Source organism: Polypterus senegalus, chromosome 9 (assembly GCF_016835505.1).
Source record: "Polypterus senegalus isolate Bchr_013 chromosome 9, ASM1683550v1, whole genome shotgun sequence".
Lineage (NCBI taxonomy): Eukaryota > Metazoa > Chordata > Cladistia > Polypteriformes > Polypteridae > Polypterus > Polypterus senegalus.
In genome coordinates this window covers 41,969,013-41,988,335 of record NC_053162.1, presented here as the reverse complement: position 1 = coordinate 41,988,335, position 19,323 = coordinate 41,969,013, and the positions used below count along the sequence as shown (strand labels likewise).

The 19,323-nt window shown below is 37.4% G+C and overlaps 1 protein-coding gene across 2 annotated transcripts in view; it reads left to right on the top strand.

Annotated features, from left to right (window-relative positions):
* Positions 1 to 8,344: 8,344 nt before the first annotated feature.
* phaf1 (phagosome assembly factor 1) overlaps positions 8,345 to 19,323 on the top strand; it is a 30,759-nt gene continuing 19,780 nt past the window's right edge. The window contains exons 1-5 of one of the 2 annotated variants that reach the window (XM_039762995.1): positions 8,345 to 9,024; positions 12,549 to 12,631; positions 14,305 to 14,388; positions 14,687 to 14,730; positions 16,062 to 16,141. In XM_039762995.1, the coding sequence (XP_039618929.1) occupies positions 8,961 to 9,024; positions 12,549 to 12,631; positions 14,305 to 14,388; positions 14,687 to 14,730; positions 16,062 to 16,141 (355 nt within the window). In that variant the 5' untranslated portion in view covers positions 8,345 to 8,960. The remainder of the gene's footprint in view (positions 9,025 to 12,548; positions 12,632 to 14,304; positions 14,389 to 14,686; positions 14,731 to 16,061; positions 16,142 to 19,323) is intronic. The other variant, XM_039762996.1, reaches the window with a different exon arrangement.

Genomic DNA, 19,323 nt, shown 5'->3' with positions numbered 1-19,323 from the left:
AGCTGTTATCAAGGGGACAACATAGAAAAGCAAAGTAAACTGAGCAGAGTTGCTAGATTGCAATGTACTTTTTAACTCTTGACTAACAAATGAAAGGGAGCTGTGTGAAGTCATTCCTATAAGACTTAAGTTTTCTGTGTATGATGTATGCTGATTACTCTGGAAGTACCTATTTACTAATATTGTATCCAAAAAGTCTTGCACGTTGAGCATACGGCTAGATAACGACATGTGAATTATGTAACACTGTCAATTTGAGATTTTTTCACATTTGGATGCTATTTTCCAGCATTGGTCACTATTGACTCCTATTTTATCATAATTTCCACTGCATTCTGCATGAAAACATGAGATTATACTGTTTTTGGCCATCACTACAAAATACATGGGATATATAACATAAAAAATATAAGTGTTGGTTGGAGTATTCCTTTAAGTCACTTCTTGTTTTGTGGCAAGTTTTTTTTTTTTTTACTTTTGATGGTTACAAGTGAATTCTCTTCAGTTTAGCTTGAATTGGATTTGACAGACAGCAGTAGGAAGCTGAAACCTACTGTAACCAAAGAATTAAATGGGCATGGGGAAGCAGCTGCTATTTTATTAGCAACCCATGTTTGACAGTAATCTGGATAGTGAGTAGGTCAATGGATGGAAGTAAACCAAAGTACTGTAATCCCTCCTCGATCGCGGGGATTGCGTTCCAGAACCCCCCGCGATAGATAAATCCGCGAAGAAGAATCCATATGTTTGTGTAGTTATTTTTATATATTTTAAGCCCTTATAAACTCTCCCACACTGTTAACATTATTAGAGCCCTCTAGACATGAAATAACACCCTTTAGTCAAAAGTTTAAACTGTGCTCCATGACAAGACAGAGATGACAGTTCTTTCTCACAATTAAAAGAATGCAAATAGATCTTCTTCTCTTCAGGAGCAGAGAATTTCAGAGAGAGAGTGAGAGAGCGATCGCAAAGAAAAGCCAACAATCAAAAAAACAATACGTGTGCTTTTAAGTTTGCCACGGCATTTTTTAGAGGAGCGTCAGTATCTTCTAAGCAAACAGCCCCTCTGCTCACATCTCTTCCGTCAGGCGCAGAGAACGTCAGAGAGAGAGAGAGAGCGCGAGATTAAAGCAAACCATCAAAAAATCAATAAGTGTGCTTTTGGAAGCACCGCGATAAAGCGGCATTTCTTAGAGGTGCCTCCGTATCCACTAGGCAAACAGCTTCTGCACAAACAGCCTCTGTGCAAACAGCACCTCTGCTCACAGCCCCTCCGTCAGGCGCAGAGAATGTCAGAGAGGGTGAGAGAGAGGCAGAGACAAGCAAACAATCAAGCTCCACGCGGGATGCATATCTTATAGCATTGAGGAGTTTTAGTTAATATGTAATACATGCTCTGATTGGGTAGCTTCTAAGCCATCCGCCAATAGCGTCCCTTGTATGAAATCAACAGGGCAAACAAACTGAGGAAGTGTGTAGCATAAATTAAAAGACCCATTGTCCGCAGAAATCTGCGAACCAGCGAAAAATCCATGATATATATTTAGATGTGCTTACATTTAAAATCCACAATAGAGTGAAGCCGCGAAAGTCGAAGCGCGATATAGCGAGGGATTACTGTATGCTTTTATTTGATAGTTGTATTTTTAGGAAGAAAATTGGAGTAATGGGATAAAATGAAAGACATTGCTCTGTATAAGCCCACAAAAAAAGCAACTTGCTGCCACTGCTTGTCTCCCTACTACCGTGAAGAGAACAACAATCGTAAGAATGTTAGTGCAAATGTTGTGCTGTTCCATGCGATTCATTCAGTTGTTCTTGTTTGGAGATGTAAGCAAGCATTAAACCCAAACTGCATATTCTTTATCACTTCCATTGTGTGCTGTGAGGCATTAGCATCAATAGTTTAACATTAGTATATGTTTTCAAAAGAAAACATATTATGCAGTGTGTGTGCTCCCTTCTCAATACACTCTGAAACCTAACCCATTCCAAAAAATTACACTACAGGGGAATTTCTGTAGTGAAGTGGTGGTGACTCATGATTTGTTAAGGTGGACTAAAAACACTGTGATCTCACACAGGAAATTTATGACCCATAGAGTAATCTGAACACCTCAGTCCAGGCAGGAATAACATGACTATCTTTAGGCAACAAGAGTGTCCAGCGATCTGTAAATTGCAGTGCTCAAGTCTTAATGGACTTTTGGTCTTATGCGAGAAAGAGGCAAAAATTACAGAGAAGCAGCTGTGTTAGGACCTACTCTTTGGGTGAAAAATTATAATACATACTATAAATTCAGAACAAACAGAGGGAAGGTGCTCAGTAAGATATATGTAATCTTATTTCGTTGTAAAAGAGTGGCCAACTAGACAAATCAAATAATCTTTAAGTTCTATTCTGTAATTAATTTATGTAATTAATTCTGTCCAAGCAGCTACAGTACAATTGTTTGTAGTCATTTTATATATAAAATAATACCACACACCCTGCCCAGGATTGGTTCGTGCCTTGTGCCCTGTGTTGGCTGGGATTGGCTCCAGCAGACCCCCGTGACCCTGTATTCGGATTCAGCGGGTTAGAAAATGGATGGATGGATGGAAATAATACCACAGTGATTGGCATTGCTGTCTCATGGATTCACTCTCCAGGATTCCAGACCTGTTGCCAGTCATAAATCAATGTCGAGGTTGCACTTCTTCACTTGTCAGCATGGATTTTCATCCTGGTATTTTGGTAACTCCTGATACCTTTATACCCAAAATTCTACAAATTAAACAAACTGTCAATTCCAGATGAGTCCTGTGTGACTTTAAGTTGGCTTTGTGATAGAGTGCTGACCTGTCCCAAATTGCACAGTCACTGAATAGGTTTAAGTAGGTATAAAAATGCTATGTTATGTATGTGCCTTCTGCTTCATTCCCTTTACTGGACTGGCAGTGTTCTCCCTCTCCATTTGTGTGTTGTCAAGAGTGTAATTAGTTTAGGACAGGGATGCCACACTTAGATCCTGCAAGGCTTCCGGTTTTTCCTTCCAACCACTTTCCTAACTGGTAAACAATTACTGCTACTAATGGAGCATACTTTGTTCCATTGATTTTAATTATCTCTCCATTTAATATTCAAAAACCATAATTGTTTCTTTTTGCCTTAAACAGGTGCCAGACAATAATGAGATGTGAAGTGGCTTCTAATTAAGAAATTAGTTGAAGGGAAAATGGTATCCCAAAGTTCCTAAGTTGGTGAAAGTCCACATAAAATAAGTTTCACTTTCTCAGTTTGTAGTAAAGAGGTGGTGAAAGACAAATGTTGCAATTGCTTCATAACATAAGGATAACTGAAAATGGATATACTCAAGTATATACAGATGAAGAATAATAACATACTGCACAAAACGTAAATCTGCACTAGTTTATTTTAATCGTTTTCACTTCTATGAATAAAGACACATAACTTATGAATTCTAATTCTTTAATTCTTGTATAAAGAATGACATAATTCCTGATTCTTTCCACACTGGCTGTTCTAGTCAGTCAGTTAGATAGATAGGTTCTTAACTACTTCTAAAGTTTGTAGTGTCTTCATTGTGATGGCAGTGCAGCCAGTCTGCACTGGTTTATCCCCTACACTCAGCTCCACTATGTGTGAGTGAGAGAGAGATAGAAAGTGAGATGCTGCTCTGAACTTTCCTCCTACGTTAGGAAGAGAAACTTATAACAGCTAGACCTTAACCCCAATAACCAGCTTACATTAGCTGACTTTACCCTAACTATCAAGTTACAATCAGTAATTCTCAGAATCAAAGCTGGTGTACTTATGGTTTAGTTCAGGGGTGACAAACTCCAGGCCTAGAGTGCTGCAGTGGCTGCAGGTTTTCATTCTTACCTTCTTCTTAATTAGTGACCAGTTGCTGCTGATTACTTCTTTTAATTAGCTTGACTCAGGCCCCATAGTTGTTTCTTTTTCTTTAATTAGCAGCCAAACAATAATGAGATATAAAACAAGCCACCACATGACCAGCTCCCCTGTGCCCATCACACAATATCTGAAATTAAAGAGAGCTGATGTTCTTGGTAAGGTTGATCTCTCAGGTCACCAAAACATTTTGACGGTCCTCTTAGAAAGAACAGAAAAACAAGTTTTCGAAATGTGTGCTGTGGCAGAATGAGAGCAGCAACAAGCCATGGGATTAAATAACGGGTTTAATTAACAGCAAGAGTTGGCTTCTCATTAAGAAAGTGATTGGAGTGAAACTGGTTGGAGTTTGAAGCCCCAGTTTAGCTGGTCATCTGTTAGCTCGTTTCACATCTCATTTCTGCTTAGCTGTCATTTAATGAAGAAAGGAATCAACTCAGAGGGCTGAACTCTTCTAACAGGGCTATTAAAGTGATGGTGAAAAAGTTAATTAGCAGTGAAAACTGGTCACTGATTAGGAAAAGGGTTAGAATGAAAACCTGTGGCCACTACGGCATTCCAGGCCTGGAGTTTACCACCCCTGGTTTAGTTCACCTCAATGATGCTTTCTCGTACTTCTTTCAGTAGTTGGCCTTCTCTGGCACATGTAGATGGATGTTCAGTGCATTTATTCATTTCTTTGCTCAGAAGCTCTTCTCCTTCTTCACATTGGTCACACCTTGTGGTTGCTAGTGGTATTGCAGTTAGTCTCCCAAATTTTACACAGAGGAGGAGGTTGGGAGCATGTGCTGATTACAGTTCGTTGCCTCAACCACCACATGACGAACCACCCAGATTAGGATTACACAGAGTGGTCCTCTTTTGCCAGCATACAAATTATGTCTGATGGTTCACGAGTGGTCAGTCAACCTCTATCTTAAGAAAATGCATTGCTTTATATTAGGTAATTTTAGCGTGTTCATCTTTGTTTACTTTTTCACAGACCAAGTGTTTACAGTAACAGACTTCTCTGGGTGTCATTTACCTGTGCTTGACCAGTCTTATTACATGGGACCCAGAAACTGGATGTACATAGTGAATTCAAAACATTCTCAGATCCTTTCACTTTTTTCACATTTTGACATAATGCAGACTCAGATGCATCCAATTCTACTGCTCATTGTTGAGATGTTTCTACACCTTGTAGGGGTCCACCTCAGGTCAATTCAACAGTTTGTTCATGATTCTGTCTATAGAAGGTCCCACAGCTGACAATGAACAAAAACCAAGCCATGAGGTCAAAGCAATTGCTTGTAGAGCTGAGAGGCAGGATTGTGTTGAGACACAGATCTGGGGAAAGCTACAAACAATTCCAGCCACATTGAAGGTTCCCAAGTGCACAGTTGCCATCATAATTCTTAAATGCAAGAACCATGACAAACTCCAAGAAGGATAACCATCACTGCAACACTCCACTGATCTGGATTTTATTACAGAAGGTCTGGACAGAAACCTCTTCTCAGTAAAAGACACACGGAAGCCCACTTGGAGTCTGCAAATAGGCACCTAAAGTAGTCTCATACTGGAGAAACAAGATTTTGTGGTTAATGCAACCAATAGCATCATTATGTCTGGTGGAAACCACCGCAATAGTAGTGGTGAAGCATGGTGGTGGCATCATCATTCTGTGAGGTTGTTTTCCAGCAGCAGAGGCTGATAGACTAAACAAGATTGAGAGAAAGCTGAGCAAAGCAAAGTTCAGAGATATCCTTAATGAAAACCTGATTCAGAGCACTCTGGTCCACATACTGGGTCAAAGGTTCACCTTCCAACAGAAAAATTTCAATGAGCACAAATCAAAGACAACACAGGAGTGGCTTATGGACAACTGTGGGAATATCTTTGAGTTGCCGAGCCAGAGCCTGGACTTGAACCCAATTGAACATCTCTGGAAGGACCTGAAAACGGCTATCTACCAACAGTCTGCATTTGACCTGACAGAGTTTGAAAGGGTCTGCAGAGAAAAATGGCAGAAAAGAAAATCCTCAAATCCAGATGTTTGAAGCTTGTGTCATCAAACCCAGGAAGACTTAAGGCTGGTATCTGTGCCAAAGGGACTTCTACAAAGTGCAGAGTGAAGGTTCTGAATACTTCTGTCAGTGTGATATTTCAGGTTTTTTTTATTTTAAAGTTTAATCAGTTCACAAAACTTTCTAAAATCCTGTTTTTGCTTTGTTATTCTAAAGGGATGAGTGCTGCTTCATGAATAAAAAAAAATAATTCAAGTGATCTTGGCATACTGGAACTGAGAAGGATGGCTGCAAGAGCTCTGAGGGGTCCTTTCATCGGATTGGCTGGCCCTGTGCTGACTCAGCTGTGGAATGGCCAATAGGTCGAGGCAGCTTGATGGCCGAGGATTCCGGAATACTGAACAATCCGAATCATATTATGTTATGTCATCTACTGTTGAATTCTGCTCTGTACTTGTGATATTCTATTTCATCTTTGCATTTTATTGAGGATTACTTGTGTTCTGTTCTGTGTATTGTATTGTGTTTACCCCCTTTTTTTGACACCCACTGTACACCCAGCCTACCTGGAAAGGGGTCTGTCTTTGAACTGCCTTTCCTAAGGTTTCTTCCATTTTTTGCTACAAGGGTTTTTTTGGGAGTTTTAACTTGTCTTCCCAGAGAGTAAAGGTTGTGTGGCTGTCCAAAGGCAGGGCCTGCTAAAGCCCATTTCGGTACTTCATGTGTGATTTTGGGCTATAGAAAAATACATTGTTATTGTGTGTAATAAGGAGGTCTTTGTTAGAAGAATCTGTAAGCAAGTGACACACCATCTGTGGTCTAGTGACCCACATCCCCCTTACAGAGGAATCAAAGCATTACGCACATCCAAATCTAATTCTCAGGGAATCACAGCCTGGGCTGGTGATGGAACAGTCCTTACGGATGATGCAGCAGTTGTGACCCACTGGGCTGGCTACTTTGAGCAGCTGTTTAAAGCTGATCCTCCGGCTAGGGTGTTGGACATCGTTAGGTCCACAGTTCTTGAGACTGATCCTCCAATTAGCTGTCAACCACCCAATCTCACTGAGATTGCACAGGTGGTGGCCCAGCTGAGGCTAGGAAAGGCTGCTTTGGGTCTGTGGTATCCAGGGTTATGGCACTATGGCCATATGGCACAATTCCCTGAGGGCGATCCAGCTTGCAGATACTCATTGTTGTGGCCAGACCAGGCCAAGAGGATGCCCAAGTAACACATGGCTGGGGCAGATAGATGGTCATTTCCAGAGGTAAGGTGACCATCCGTCCCAGTTTTCCGGGGACAATCCCCTTTTTCAGACAACTGTCCCCACTCAGAAACATGTCCCCGTTTTGTCCCCGGTTTAAGCTGGTTCACTTTTTTTGAATGTATCTCATCACCACGATAATTTGAACTCGGCGCGCGTGTGCGGTGTTTTAACGCAGGTTATGCTTTACCGCATCCTGCAACTTTGGCGAGAAATCACGTGATAAGCTTTCGCTTTGTACTCTGTAGTGTTTAGAGTCGCTAATAGTGATCTGTAGATTCTAAGAGAGGCACGGCCGTGCTCTGCCTCTGCCTGTGGCTGTGGCTGTGGCTGTGGCTGTGGCTGTGGCTACGCGTGGCTTGCTTCTGGATGCAAGAGCAGTGTGGCGGCTCTTTTCTTCCATCTGTTTCTGCATTTTGGGGCTGTGATCCCTGTGATTCAACACGAGTGCTAAAAGGAACTGTCAGTTCAATGATGGGCTTCAGCGTGAATTTTCATATCTGCGTGTGCGACTTTCCATCAGTAGTGGTGGGAGAACTTCAATCACGGAAAACGAGGGGAGTAGTCTACGCTCCATGTCCCCGGATTGGCCCAAAAAATTCTGGTCACCTTACCAGAGGGTCTGCCTTGGTGGTTGCTAACCAGGATTTTCGTTGTGTGGTGGGTGTGACAACACAATATACCAGTGCATGCTCCCCAACCTGACCTGGGCATATGACTGCAACGTGTGAAAAAGTGAAGAATTCTGAAGACTTTATGAAGGCACTTTTATGCATAAGTACGCATTTTGACATATAAATTTAATGTAAAAATTGCAAACTTAATTGATCCAATTCTAAGGAATTACAGGATTAGGGTGCAAAGCCAGTCCTGGGCAGAGCACCAGTTCACTGAATGCACTGCACATATAAATAAATACACAGTATATGAGTTAACTTAGTCCAATTAAAAAATGTAAACGCTATATTCTAATTTGAATTGAGCGTTGTACAAAAAAGTAAACGATATATTACTTTGACTGAGTATAAAAATTAACGAATAATCCATAATCTCAGTACAAAACAACAAATTGAAAATACGCGCTCCAATGCCCTAGGTGACCTTTACCCCGGATGAACATGCCTCACTGGAGCAGGAAGTTAACTATCAGCTGATTTTTTTTCTTGTTGGTGTTATGGAAGTTGCTGTTGTTTGAAGCTAAGGGAAAATATTGTAATCGTTTAAGAATAGTTGTGACTGTGATACTTTCAGGCAAAAAAAAAGGAACAACAGTATTAAGATTACTTGAAAGAAAACGTGGTGTAATTGTACGTTTACTGAGGAGGCTGTATTAATTTCTTATTTATTTAGTGCTAGACAGTGTCAGTAAAATAAATACTGTAACTTATTGACAATATATTTTATTTATTTAAACTATCCCCAGAGAAAGGGATATAGTAAACGATTGAAAACGTGTAATCACGTTGTCAGTATTCTAAAACACGCATGACAACAAACCGTGATTAAATACGCCCCTGCGGTGACAAAAGAAAAGCTAGAAGGGGAAAAAGAAGTCGGCGCGACAGTATACGGCTAAAGCAAGTCTTCCTTTGACTGGACGAACACTAGCTCTTTGTGCACGCAGGCAAGGCGGCGACCTGTCATTCCTATGCGCTGCTGACGGGACTTCATTGATGTGTGTCAGTCTGGCCGGGACTAACGGATCGGCCACACGGTGCTCGAATCCTGGGAGCCCCGCTGCCGACCCAAGCTGAGCCGGGCAGGCCAATGCTGGATCTGGAGGTCGTCCCTGAAAGATCGCTGGGAAATGAGCAATGGGAATTCGCACTTGGTGAGTGACTGACCTCTTTTTTTATATAGGGTGCTAAGTGTGAGGGAGTTGATGAGCAGATTGGGTAATGAAACCCAATAGTAGCGGAAGAAATGTGCCAACAGGTGAGGGTTCGAGGCATTCCTGTTTCAATCGTCGATGACGTATTGAAAAGATGGGTATAATCTAATTACCCCTACCCCGACAAAACAAGGCAGCCTGGCTTAAGGTTATTAAAGTTCAAGTCATTCAAATATGTAACAGCGACAACGCAGGCTGCTTTAGTCGTTAACACCGTTCTCATAAAACCAAACCCCCGTCCAGTCCTTGTTTCATTATACAGTTTGGGAAACTGACGGAACGCTGGTCTTACAAGGATCAGTGGTTCATATGATTATCAGACTCAATTATACTTCATTTCGTTTTCAAAATATTTCTGAAACAACAACCGATTATTATTCTCGGTTTTGTTCAAGACTTGGCCTATACCACTAATATATCTCGGTATTTGTTGTTGAGCTCATCAAATCCTGTTTCGCAATGACTCTGACATTTTTTGATGGGTTGTTATTTTGTAAATGTTATATTGGACCAATTGGTTTTCTTCATTTTCATATAGTAAAAGGTCCTTCTTTAAGGTGAAAAAAATGACTTCTGCTTTTTTAATTCAGAACATTTAGTCTTATTACAGTTATCTGTAAAGATAATTGTTATTTAAAAGTGATATGCAAATATTTTATTCTTTTACACTGATAAAGCTAAAGTTTTAATTACTACATAAAAACCGCAAGCCATGTTGCTCAGAAGTACCAAATGTGATTGAGCTCTTTTTGCTTCATTTGTGACAAAAATCTCATGGCCATTATTTCTATACGTTCTTCCTTTTGAATGTCTTTTCCTTCAAATGTGAATTTTACTCTTAATTTGTGTAACAGAGGTATTTATTTTTTCATCTGGAATTTTAAACAAATTTCTGAGTTTTTTAATAGTTTTTATTTTTTGCTATTTGTGCTTAGCCTTTTTTTGTTTTTTATCAGTTTCAACTGGCATGGTGGCTCATTGGTTACCTTTGTTGCCTTACACCTTTAGTGTCTTGGACTTGCATCTCTTCCTGCACACTTTCTGTTCTTTTTTTCTCTATTTGCTTTAGTTTCCTTCCACACCCCAAATATCTGCAGTGAAAGGTTATTTTTGATTTTTGACTGGCCCTAAGTGAGCCATTGTGCCCAGTGATAAATTGGTGCTTCATTTAGGACTGGCTTCTTTCTGGTTTGCCCCCAATGTTCCATTACTGTAATACAGAAAAGGCAGCTTTAAATATAGACACCTACCAGTCTTTGTCTTGATTTTTAATTATTTAATTTTGCTGTCATTCCCACTTTTGTTTTGAAGAATGCAAGTTCAGAACCTGTCTAGAAGTTGATGAGTTGTTTTTTTTCCTTATTATTATTGTAGCATGCTCTCGTTGAAAGAGATCTTTTACTATGAACTCACGTTGACTGTATCAGTGTCTCCTTTGTGTTATTGCTTATTATTATTATTATGAAAGACCATAAGAACATAAGAAATGGGTGAAAAGAGAGGAGGCCATTCAGCCCATCAAGCTTGTTTGTTTAGATAATATGCTGTCCCAATATGTCATTCAGATGTTTCTTACAGGCTGTCAAATTATCTGTTTTAAGTACATGTCTCAGTAGTTTGTTCCTGATTCCTACAACACTTTGCATAAAGAAGTGCTTCCAGGCTTTAGTCTTAAATGCACTTTCTCCTAATTTCCACTCATATCCTTGAGTATGTGATTCACTGTTAGGCTGAAAGAATTTTGCTCGATCTACTTTATCAATGACTTTGAACATTTTCAAGGCTGAATTAAGTCCCCTTGAAGTCTCCTCTGCACTTAGTGCACTTGAAGGGCAAACAAGCCTTTTTACAGTGACAGGCTTGTTCTGGGGTGCTAAGAGCAAACTTTGCATTAATTAAAATATTCCTTTACATCCATACTACTTATGCTGATTTTTCTTCTTTAGTGTTTTCAAGGAAATAGAGCCCATCTTAGTGGCATAAATGCAAGGGAAGAGCCAACTGCTAATACCAGCTGAATTTAGCCACCAGTTAGCTTAACCTGCAAGTCTCAGCAATGTAAGAGAAAAGCGCACACATACAATGGCATAATGTACAGCCTCCACACACTTGGGTTCAAACCCAGTCTTACGGTGGTGGCCTCCTTTCTGGACACAAATAGTTTTTGTCATTACTCTGTATTTATTAAAAACCTTTTTTCCCATTAAGAATTATAGTATAGTATTAGTCCTACTAATGAGAGGCAGGCTTGAAAATAAAACCATATATGTACATTTAAGGAATAACTTGCTTATTTTTAGGTGGTGCTTCAAAAATAATTTTTAAAAGAACTGAACAGGACATGAGCCTCCGACTTGTCTGTAATAGACTGGTATACCATTGAGAATTGGCCCCCACCTTATTCCTAATACTGGCCAAGGCTCTCGTCCCTTTCAAACCTATAAAGGACAAAGCGAGTCCATAAAATTAAATTGATGGATGTACAAATATCACTCATATATTTAATACCTTAATTATAGCTAAAAACCTCAACTTTAAACTGATGATATTCAGTCATTTACTATCAATCTGCATACTGTGTTGAGTTGTTTTGTAAATTTTTGACTACACATCTTGTATTTATGTTTGGTTTACGCAAAATGTACTCCTGCTATGGACTTGGTGGAGGGTGACTGCCAGTGTTCTTATTTGGGATTATGTAATGCCTGAACGCACTGTTCAGTTTTTATCTTTGTTTTCTTTCTTTTCTAGGCAAGACAAAACAGCAGATAATCCATGCTAGGGATTTTTTAAAATCAATTTCACTGTGCTGGAAGGTGTTTGTTTGTTTGACCTTCCATAGTTTTCATTTGCAATTTCTTGCTCTTGATAACTACTAAGAGCCAGCCTGGTATGTTTCTTCAGGCCTTATATTTAGTAGATATCATATATTAACTAAAATATCTTTAATATCAAGGGGGTGAGGGCAATGGCAACAAAGATTTCTGGACAGAAAGTTCTCACTAAGACTCAAAAGATGCAGCTGGATTTTGTTTGGTAGACTGTCTTTGTGTCTGGTGCTTAAAGGTGATGATGATGTTAATATTAAAGGTGCATCTCTTTGCAGGTTTAACTAGCCGTTAACAGGTCTAATTTTAGCCAACCACCCTGTAGCAATTCTTCTCTGTACTTGTAATATTTCTTATCAGATTTTGTATTTATGTGGGTGCAAACATATGTGGTGTAGTTCAGGTGTAGCGTATTGTGTTCCAGTCCAATTACCATGTACCAAAACCGTGTACAGAGTTCCCAAGTGCAAGGACTTAACCTCGTGTTCTAATTAAATCTCGTAATTAGGGAATCTAACACAGGTTTTCAAAATTCACAAAAACATTCATAAAAATAAACCTTTACAGTTCATTCAGTTAAATAGGGAATAACATACTGAAAGACTACATTTCTAAACATTCTTTTTTACGTTTCAGGAATGCCACTGGCCCAGGCCATTGCTATTCTACAAAGGCACTGCCGTATTATTCGAAATGTTCAGGTTCTCTATAGTGAACAGGTAAGTGTAAAATCTTTAGAATATATATTTTTTCGGTTTAAAATTAATTAGCTGTTTTTTTGAATTTTATGCAAAGACAAAAAAAGTGTTTGCAGTTGCTGAACAAAATACATGTATAGGGTAGTTTTTAAATACTTTTTCATATTCAGTTTCAAACGTCTCCAGGTGTTGTCTGAATGAAACAAACCCAAAGGTAACATTTTAAAAATTCCAAAAATGCAAGTGGAGTTGAATGTTTTTAGGCAGCTCAACATGGTAATAAGCTGCCTAGTTTTGAGTGACTGTTTCTACTGCTATCATGCCTCTTCTTCAGAAGCCCACATGCGCACACACATCCCTGATAACATGAACAATATGCTGCTTGAGAATTGCATACATATTTATTTTTACACTTCTTTTAGCATAAGAAGGTTTCCGGCTTGTCAATTTCTACCAGAATCGGTTACAGACACTGAACTTGATAACATGGGTATTGAAAATGAATGGATTTACTTAGTCAGTGATAACCCTAAACACATGATTTATGTTTATGCATTTCTTCTTCTTTTGTGACATCATTTATATTCAAAAATTACATTGTCCTAACTTTAGTCATTCTTCAGCATTAAACTCTCACCCTCTTGGAGAGGATATGTGGTTGAAAATCACTGTTTTGATTTATATTTCACTCTCTCAAGGGTTGCAAACATGAACAATTTCCTTGAGGTATTCATTTATTCCACACTTTTTGTTCTTTAGTTGTTGTTAAGTTTTTTCTTTAATAACTTGTGTTCATAATTTATTGTTGATCAACTATTCATGCTTATCCACTGATATAATCAAAGACAAAGGAAGAGAAACCCAGTTTAAAAAAAAATGAACAGTGAGAAGAGCAAAGGCTGTACATAGGCAAAATAGTTTTATGGATGCTTTTCTGAAAAGTAAGAAAATATTCAGCTTTAGTCTCTGAAAACATAGGATTTCATGGCTTGTTATCCAGAAAATTCAAGCAGTAGTGGAAATTACTTTTAATTCCCTTTGGAGAGAAAGAATAATATGTCTCCATTTCTGGAGCTTTCAAGTGAAAATTGACAGTGACCAGAAATATTTACAACGGGTTTGCAGGAAAGATTTATATAAAGAAGACATTATATATTATTATACAACCAGTTACATTAGTAAAACAGACAGCAATGAAGAAATCAGTTCAGCAGGCTGTGTACATTGAATAGTATTTCAAAGTGGTAATTGCCAGTCTTTTATCTGGTAATTGCTGTGTCATTACTCATAGTCTCATTGCACAGAAACATATTTTAATAATTGCTTCATGTCAATGAACTTTAGATCCCAATGCCTTGTAAGTGGCATTTGGTGGAGGAAAACATACACACAGATGCCAGTTACTTCAGTTCAGTCTGAACCTCAGTACAATGAGGAATAGCTGCCCTCTGAACACAGAATGCTAAATTGGTAAATATCTGTAAAAAGAACATTTTACCCAGAAGCATTTAAAAGTTGATGTTTAACCTGAAGTATATTGAAAGACCATTTTGCCACCTTAAGCGTTCAACATGATTATACCAGGTATACCACCTCCCTCATGAGTTATGCCAATTTAGCAATCGTCTAGTAAATTTGTGTAACTGTATAATAAAAATGAAGATAAAAAAATCTGTATTTTTTTTTTCTTGTAGGCACCTCTGAATCATGACCTCATTCTTAACTTGACTCAGGATGGGATCAAACTAATGTTTGATGCCTGCAATCAGCGACTAAAGGCGAGTAATTGGGTATATACTATTTACTTTCATTGTTACCTTCACCTCTATCCTCCTACTTTTCTAAGTTTTTAAATCTTTGTTGATATGATAATGTTACTCTAGCTTCATAAAGATCTTTAACAACCAAAGAAACACAGATGTTATTGCTTTCTGAACTACTCGTTTCCGTCATGAGATTTCCTAGTCCCTTCACCTCATCTTTCACAGTTATTTTAATTTGCAATAACAACTCAAAGTAGAAGGCATGTTTAACACCTAGCTACCTATTTTTTATTTTTCATCGTTCTAATTTTAGGTTATTGAAGTTTATGACTTGAGTAAAGTAAAGCTGAAATATTGGTGAGTATTGTAATATTTAATCATGATTATACATGTCTTGTTAATTTTATGGATATACAGTAGAATATTTTTCCCCTTTCTTACACACTAGTACTCTTGCTGTCTAACTTAACAACATGGAAAAAGGAGGAAATCGCCATCCTCAAGGATCAATTCAATATAAGTAGAACTAAGTAACTTAACATAAAAGCTGCACAAATTGATAAACAACCTTTTCACCACTATCCCTATTTTAGCTTCTATATTTAAATGAAATTGTACCATTTATATTGGGGTGGATAGGGCTATATTTATTTTCTTTCATTCACTCACCTTTTTTTTTATATAGTTCAACTTAACATGTTAACAATACTTAGATATTTGTTAGTTTACAATAGAACAGAATAGAAGAATTGTAATTTTCTTCACTGATTTTAACATTTAAATAGAGAAAGACAGGTGTACATTGGATTCTCAGTCTGACGAATTGATTTTAAAGTGAAATTTGTTTGAAGCATTAAATGAAGAAGATATACTGTAGCGGTTATTCATTTTAATGTGGTTCTGACCACTTTATAGGGGCTGGAATTGAATAATTACTCTTGCAAAAAATTATCTGTGTAATCAAATGCTGTTAATACACCTTTTTTAATGCCATTATGTAATATTCACAAGTCCTGTATTTATTTTATGTATCGGTGCAGTTGGTTAAATTAATTATCTGTGGTCATTTCACTTACAGCATTGTTTTAATTTGTGCATCATGCTGTGGCTTTCATTTGCAAGTGATTACTTGGTGAATCTGTTATAAGCTGCTGGTTTGTTGTTTGATTTGCAGCCTTTTGGTTCGGCTAGCCATCTCTGTCCAAAATATTCAAGTGGATTCAAAGTAATCTATGGGAGACCTTTAAAAATGTATTTATTGTAGTTTAAACACTTTCATCTAGCTTCTTTGATACATATATGTCATTATAAAAGTACCATTGTATTCCTCCTGGTTTCAAATAGCATTTAGAAAATGGGTCGATGTGATTTGTGTCATTCTGCAAAACTATTTCCTACATGATATTCTGGTAAATTTTAAATGATATTTTATGGAGATCTGAGCATTTGTTTTTCGTAAGGTTTTCAGAATATTTATTAAACTTAATATACTAATTTCTACGGTGGTGTTTGTAATGCACGTATTTGCATCAAAAATGTAACTGGAAGGCAATTTTCTAAATGTACAATAAATGAAAATGTGAGAACAAATCTTCTCATCTTTTCTCCTTTAGATGATGCAGAAAAAAATTCAGTATTTAGGAATTTTGTTTTGTTACCCTTTTCAACTGCTCTTTTTTGTCTTTCAGTGGAGTACATTTTAACTCCCAGGCAATAGCACCCACTATAGAGCAGATAGACCAGTCGTTTGGAGCCACACATCCTGGAGGTAAGTCATTTATACTCCATTAACCTAATTTCTGTAATGTTTGTATCTGTTTTACCTCTACAGTGTAGTTGTTTGTTCTTTTTCCTGTTCTGAAGTTTCAGCTTAGTTCCGTAGTTATTATTTTGTTTAACTGACTACATATTATGCAGTGGCAATATTAAACAACTTAATGTGCCAAAGTATTTGAGTCCTCCAAAGATGCGCTAAACAGCATATCTGTCCTGTAATTGATAAGTTTGTGATTAAATAACTTTTCTGATCATTTTCTTCTTTAATTATTTTCTATATATATATATATATATATATATATATATATATATATATGCAAGACTATTAATAGCTTATGTCTTATCCAATTAGATATGAATAAGTTAGGTTATTATACCTATTATACCATTTCTTTGCAAGCTACCTTTTTTCACATCTTTATATACATGTCAACCTTTATATGCACTTATAGCATTATTTATAAGTGTCTTTTTTTTTTTGGCCTTATTGTTTTTATGTTATCTAGCTTTCTATTAGAGCCTATATGACTGAGAGTGCATGTGTATGTGGGTGTGTTCTGTGATTAAATGTTGCGTCATGTAGGTGTAATTAATTACTGGCTTGCACTGTTCTTTCTGGTACAGATTTCTGACTCCCTGACACCCTTGAGTTTATTAGGCACTGTTGAAAATAAATTAATGCTTTCTTTTACATATTATGATTTGTTAAAGAAATAGTTCAGCGTCATGTCAGAATTTTTTCTTATTTGGAAGACATTGTGGTTGTGGAGCAACCACAAAAACATCTTAAAGCAATGCCTTCAAAACCAAAATGTTCAGCAACATAAACTGATGCATTTTAGGTTTTAAAATTTAAAATGTATTTACATTTTCATCTCTATGTATTACATCGATTTTGTACTTTTCTTTTTTTCATTTGGGCACAATCTTGAACAGCAACAGATTAATCTTTCACAGTGGCAACACTGAGTTTTAATCTGGTTTGTATGATGTTGCATGAAAGTGATATTACTTGTAGAAAAATATTTATAGCACTCTTTTTTTGTTGGAAGATTCTGTTCACTTTTTTGAACATTCTCATCACAGTGTGCAAGATGGAAATAATTGGTATCCATTTTTGCCTATAGCAGTCAGCCTATATGATGTCTCCTTCCATCATGCTTGTCTTGATCAACAACAACAACAACAACAACAACATTTATTTATATAGCACATTTTCATACAAACAGTAGCTCAAAGTGCTTTACATATTAAAGAATAGAAAAATGAAAGACATAATTATAAAACAAAATAAATCAACATTAACATCGAATAAGAGTAAGGTTCAATGGCCAGGGGACAGAAAAACAAAAACTCCAGACGGCTGGAGAAAAAATAAAATCTGTAGGGATTCCAGACCATGAGACCGCCCAGTCCCCTCTGGGCATTCTACCTAATCAGCACATTGGAACAGCAGCACTATACATTAATTGCACACTGGGTATAGTGTAGTGTATTGCCACACCCACCACACAACAAACCAACTCAGGATTCAGATTAGGACCCGAGTGCAGCCATGCAACGGGTGATACCTCAGCACCACACTAGTTCAGGTGGAGTGGTGTGTCCACAGTTCTGGGTCTTGCACTAATGTAACAGTTCACACGTTGACTGTGGCATTTTGTTTAATGTTCGCTCGTGGATCATCTATCTGTTTATGTATCTATCTTGAAATTATTGTCAACTACTTTACAAGTCTGGCTATCCCAAGGTCTCATATTGAAAACTTTGGCAAAGTTTGAATTTAAGTTGATTGTCTCATACTTTTAAAGTGCATTATAGTTATAATTACATTGGACACTTGACAACAATGACCCTATGAACCTATAATCACATTTCTGTAAACTGAGACAACTGATTTTTGACTGTCGGTTTTTTATTAGTATAAAGCAGGGGTGGGCAATGTCAGTCCTTTAGAGCCACAGTGGGTGCAGGTTTTTGTTCCAACCCAGTTTCTTAATGAGAAGTCAATTACTGCTGATGAAGCACTTATTGCTTAAGTGACGTTAGTGGTTCCCCACACTTAATTGCTTATTTCAATCTTTAACAGCTGCATTCACTCTTTCAATGGCTTTTTATTTAGCAATAAGATGTAAATAACAAATGAGTCAGCAGTTCACCATCTAGCTTGTTTCACTTTACATCTCAGTGTGTTCATCATGCACTGTTTGATTTATTTAAACACTTAATAGAAAATGTGACAAGCTTCAAATCATTTTGATGATATCCTTGGAAAGGAAAAAAATCTATGATCTAAGAACCTTACATTGCAGACTAACAAGCCATAAAATTAAATAAGGTCTGAGAGTGGAAAGGGTTGGTTTATAATTAAGCAATTAGGTTGGAATGAAAACCTGTAGCCACTGCGGCTCTCCAGGACCGACATTGCTCACCCCTGGTCTAAAGTATACCTATAAAACAATGTAATCAGGCTTGAAACTAGGACTGTTCATCTTTGGATCCCTTTTTAATATAAGAAACTAATTAAGTTCAGGCCAGCATTTCCTTTCAAGTTCCACAGAGTTCTCCTAATCTGTTTTAATTGCTATATTTATTGTATTTTAAAACTCAATGAATGTGATTGTTTGGTTGGCATTTAAAGTTGTTCTTCTTGTATATTATAAAATTATGATTTTTATAGAGTTCTTCCTCCTGTGGCGCTAATTTGGGTTAGTCAAGTTTAGAATGATATGTTATATATAGAAGCCCAGCTCAGTTAAATTTACGATTTATTTGAAATGCTGTAAATCCCTTGCATTCTTATGGGGGTGATGAATTTCTACAATTTGTGGTATGAAAGACCAGCACCGTAAATTCTTAGAAATTTCACCGGCTATGATGGGTGTGCTTTTAGAATCTAATTAGTGCCTTTTAGTACACCTGAAAAACAAACATAACGAAATGTTAAAATCCTCTGCACTCCAAATTGTTTGGTTCTCCAAGAGTTTTATTGCATCAGTGCAAAGGACAAAAAAAGTTTTCAGAATAATGACAGACATGCTTGTTTTGATATTAGGAGGTGATCTCCCACCAAAATCATATAAGATCTGGTATGGGGTTAGAAAGTAGCCCAAATACATTTAAAATCAGGTTACTCCATATGACAGTTTACACTAAATAAGCCACAGAGAAACA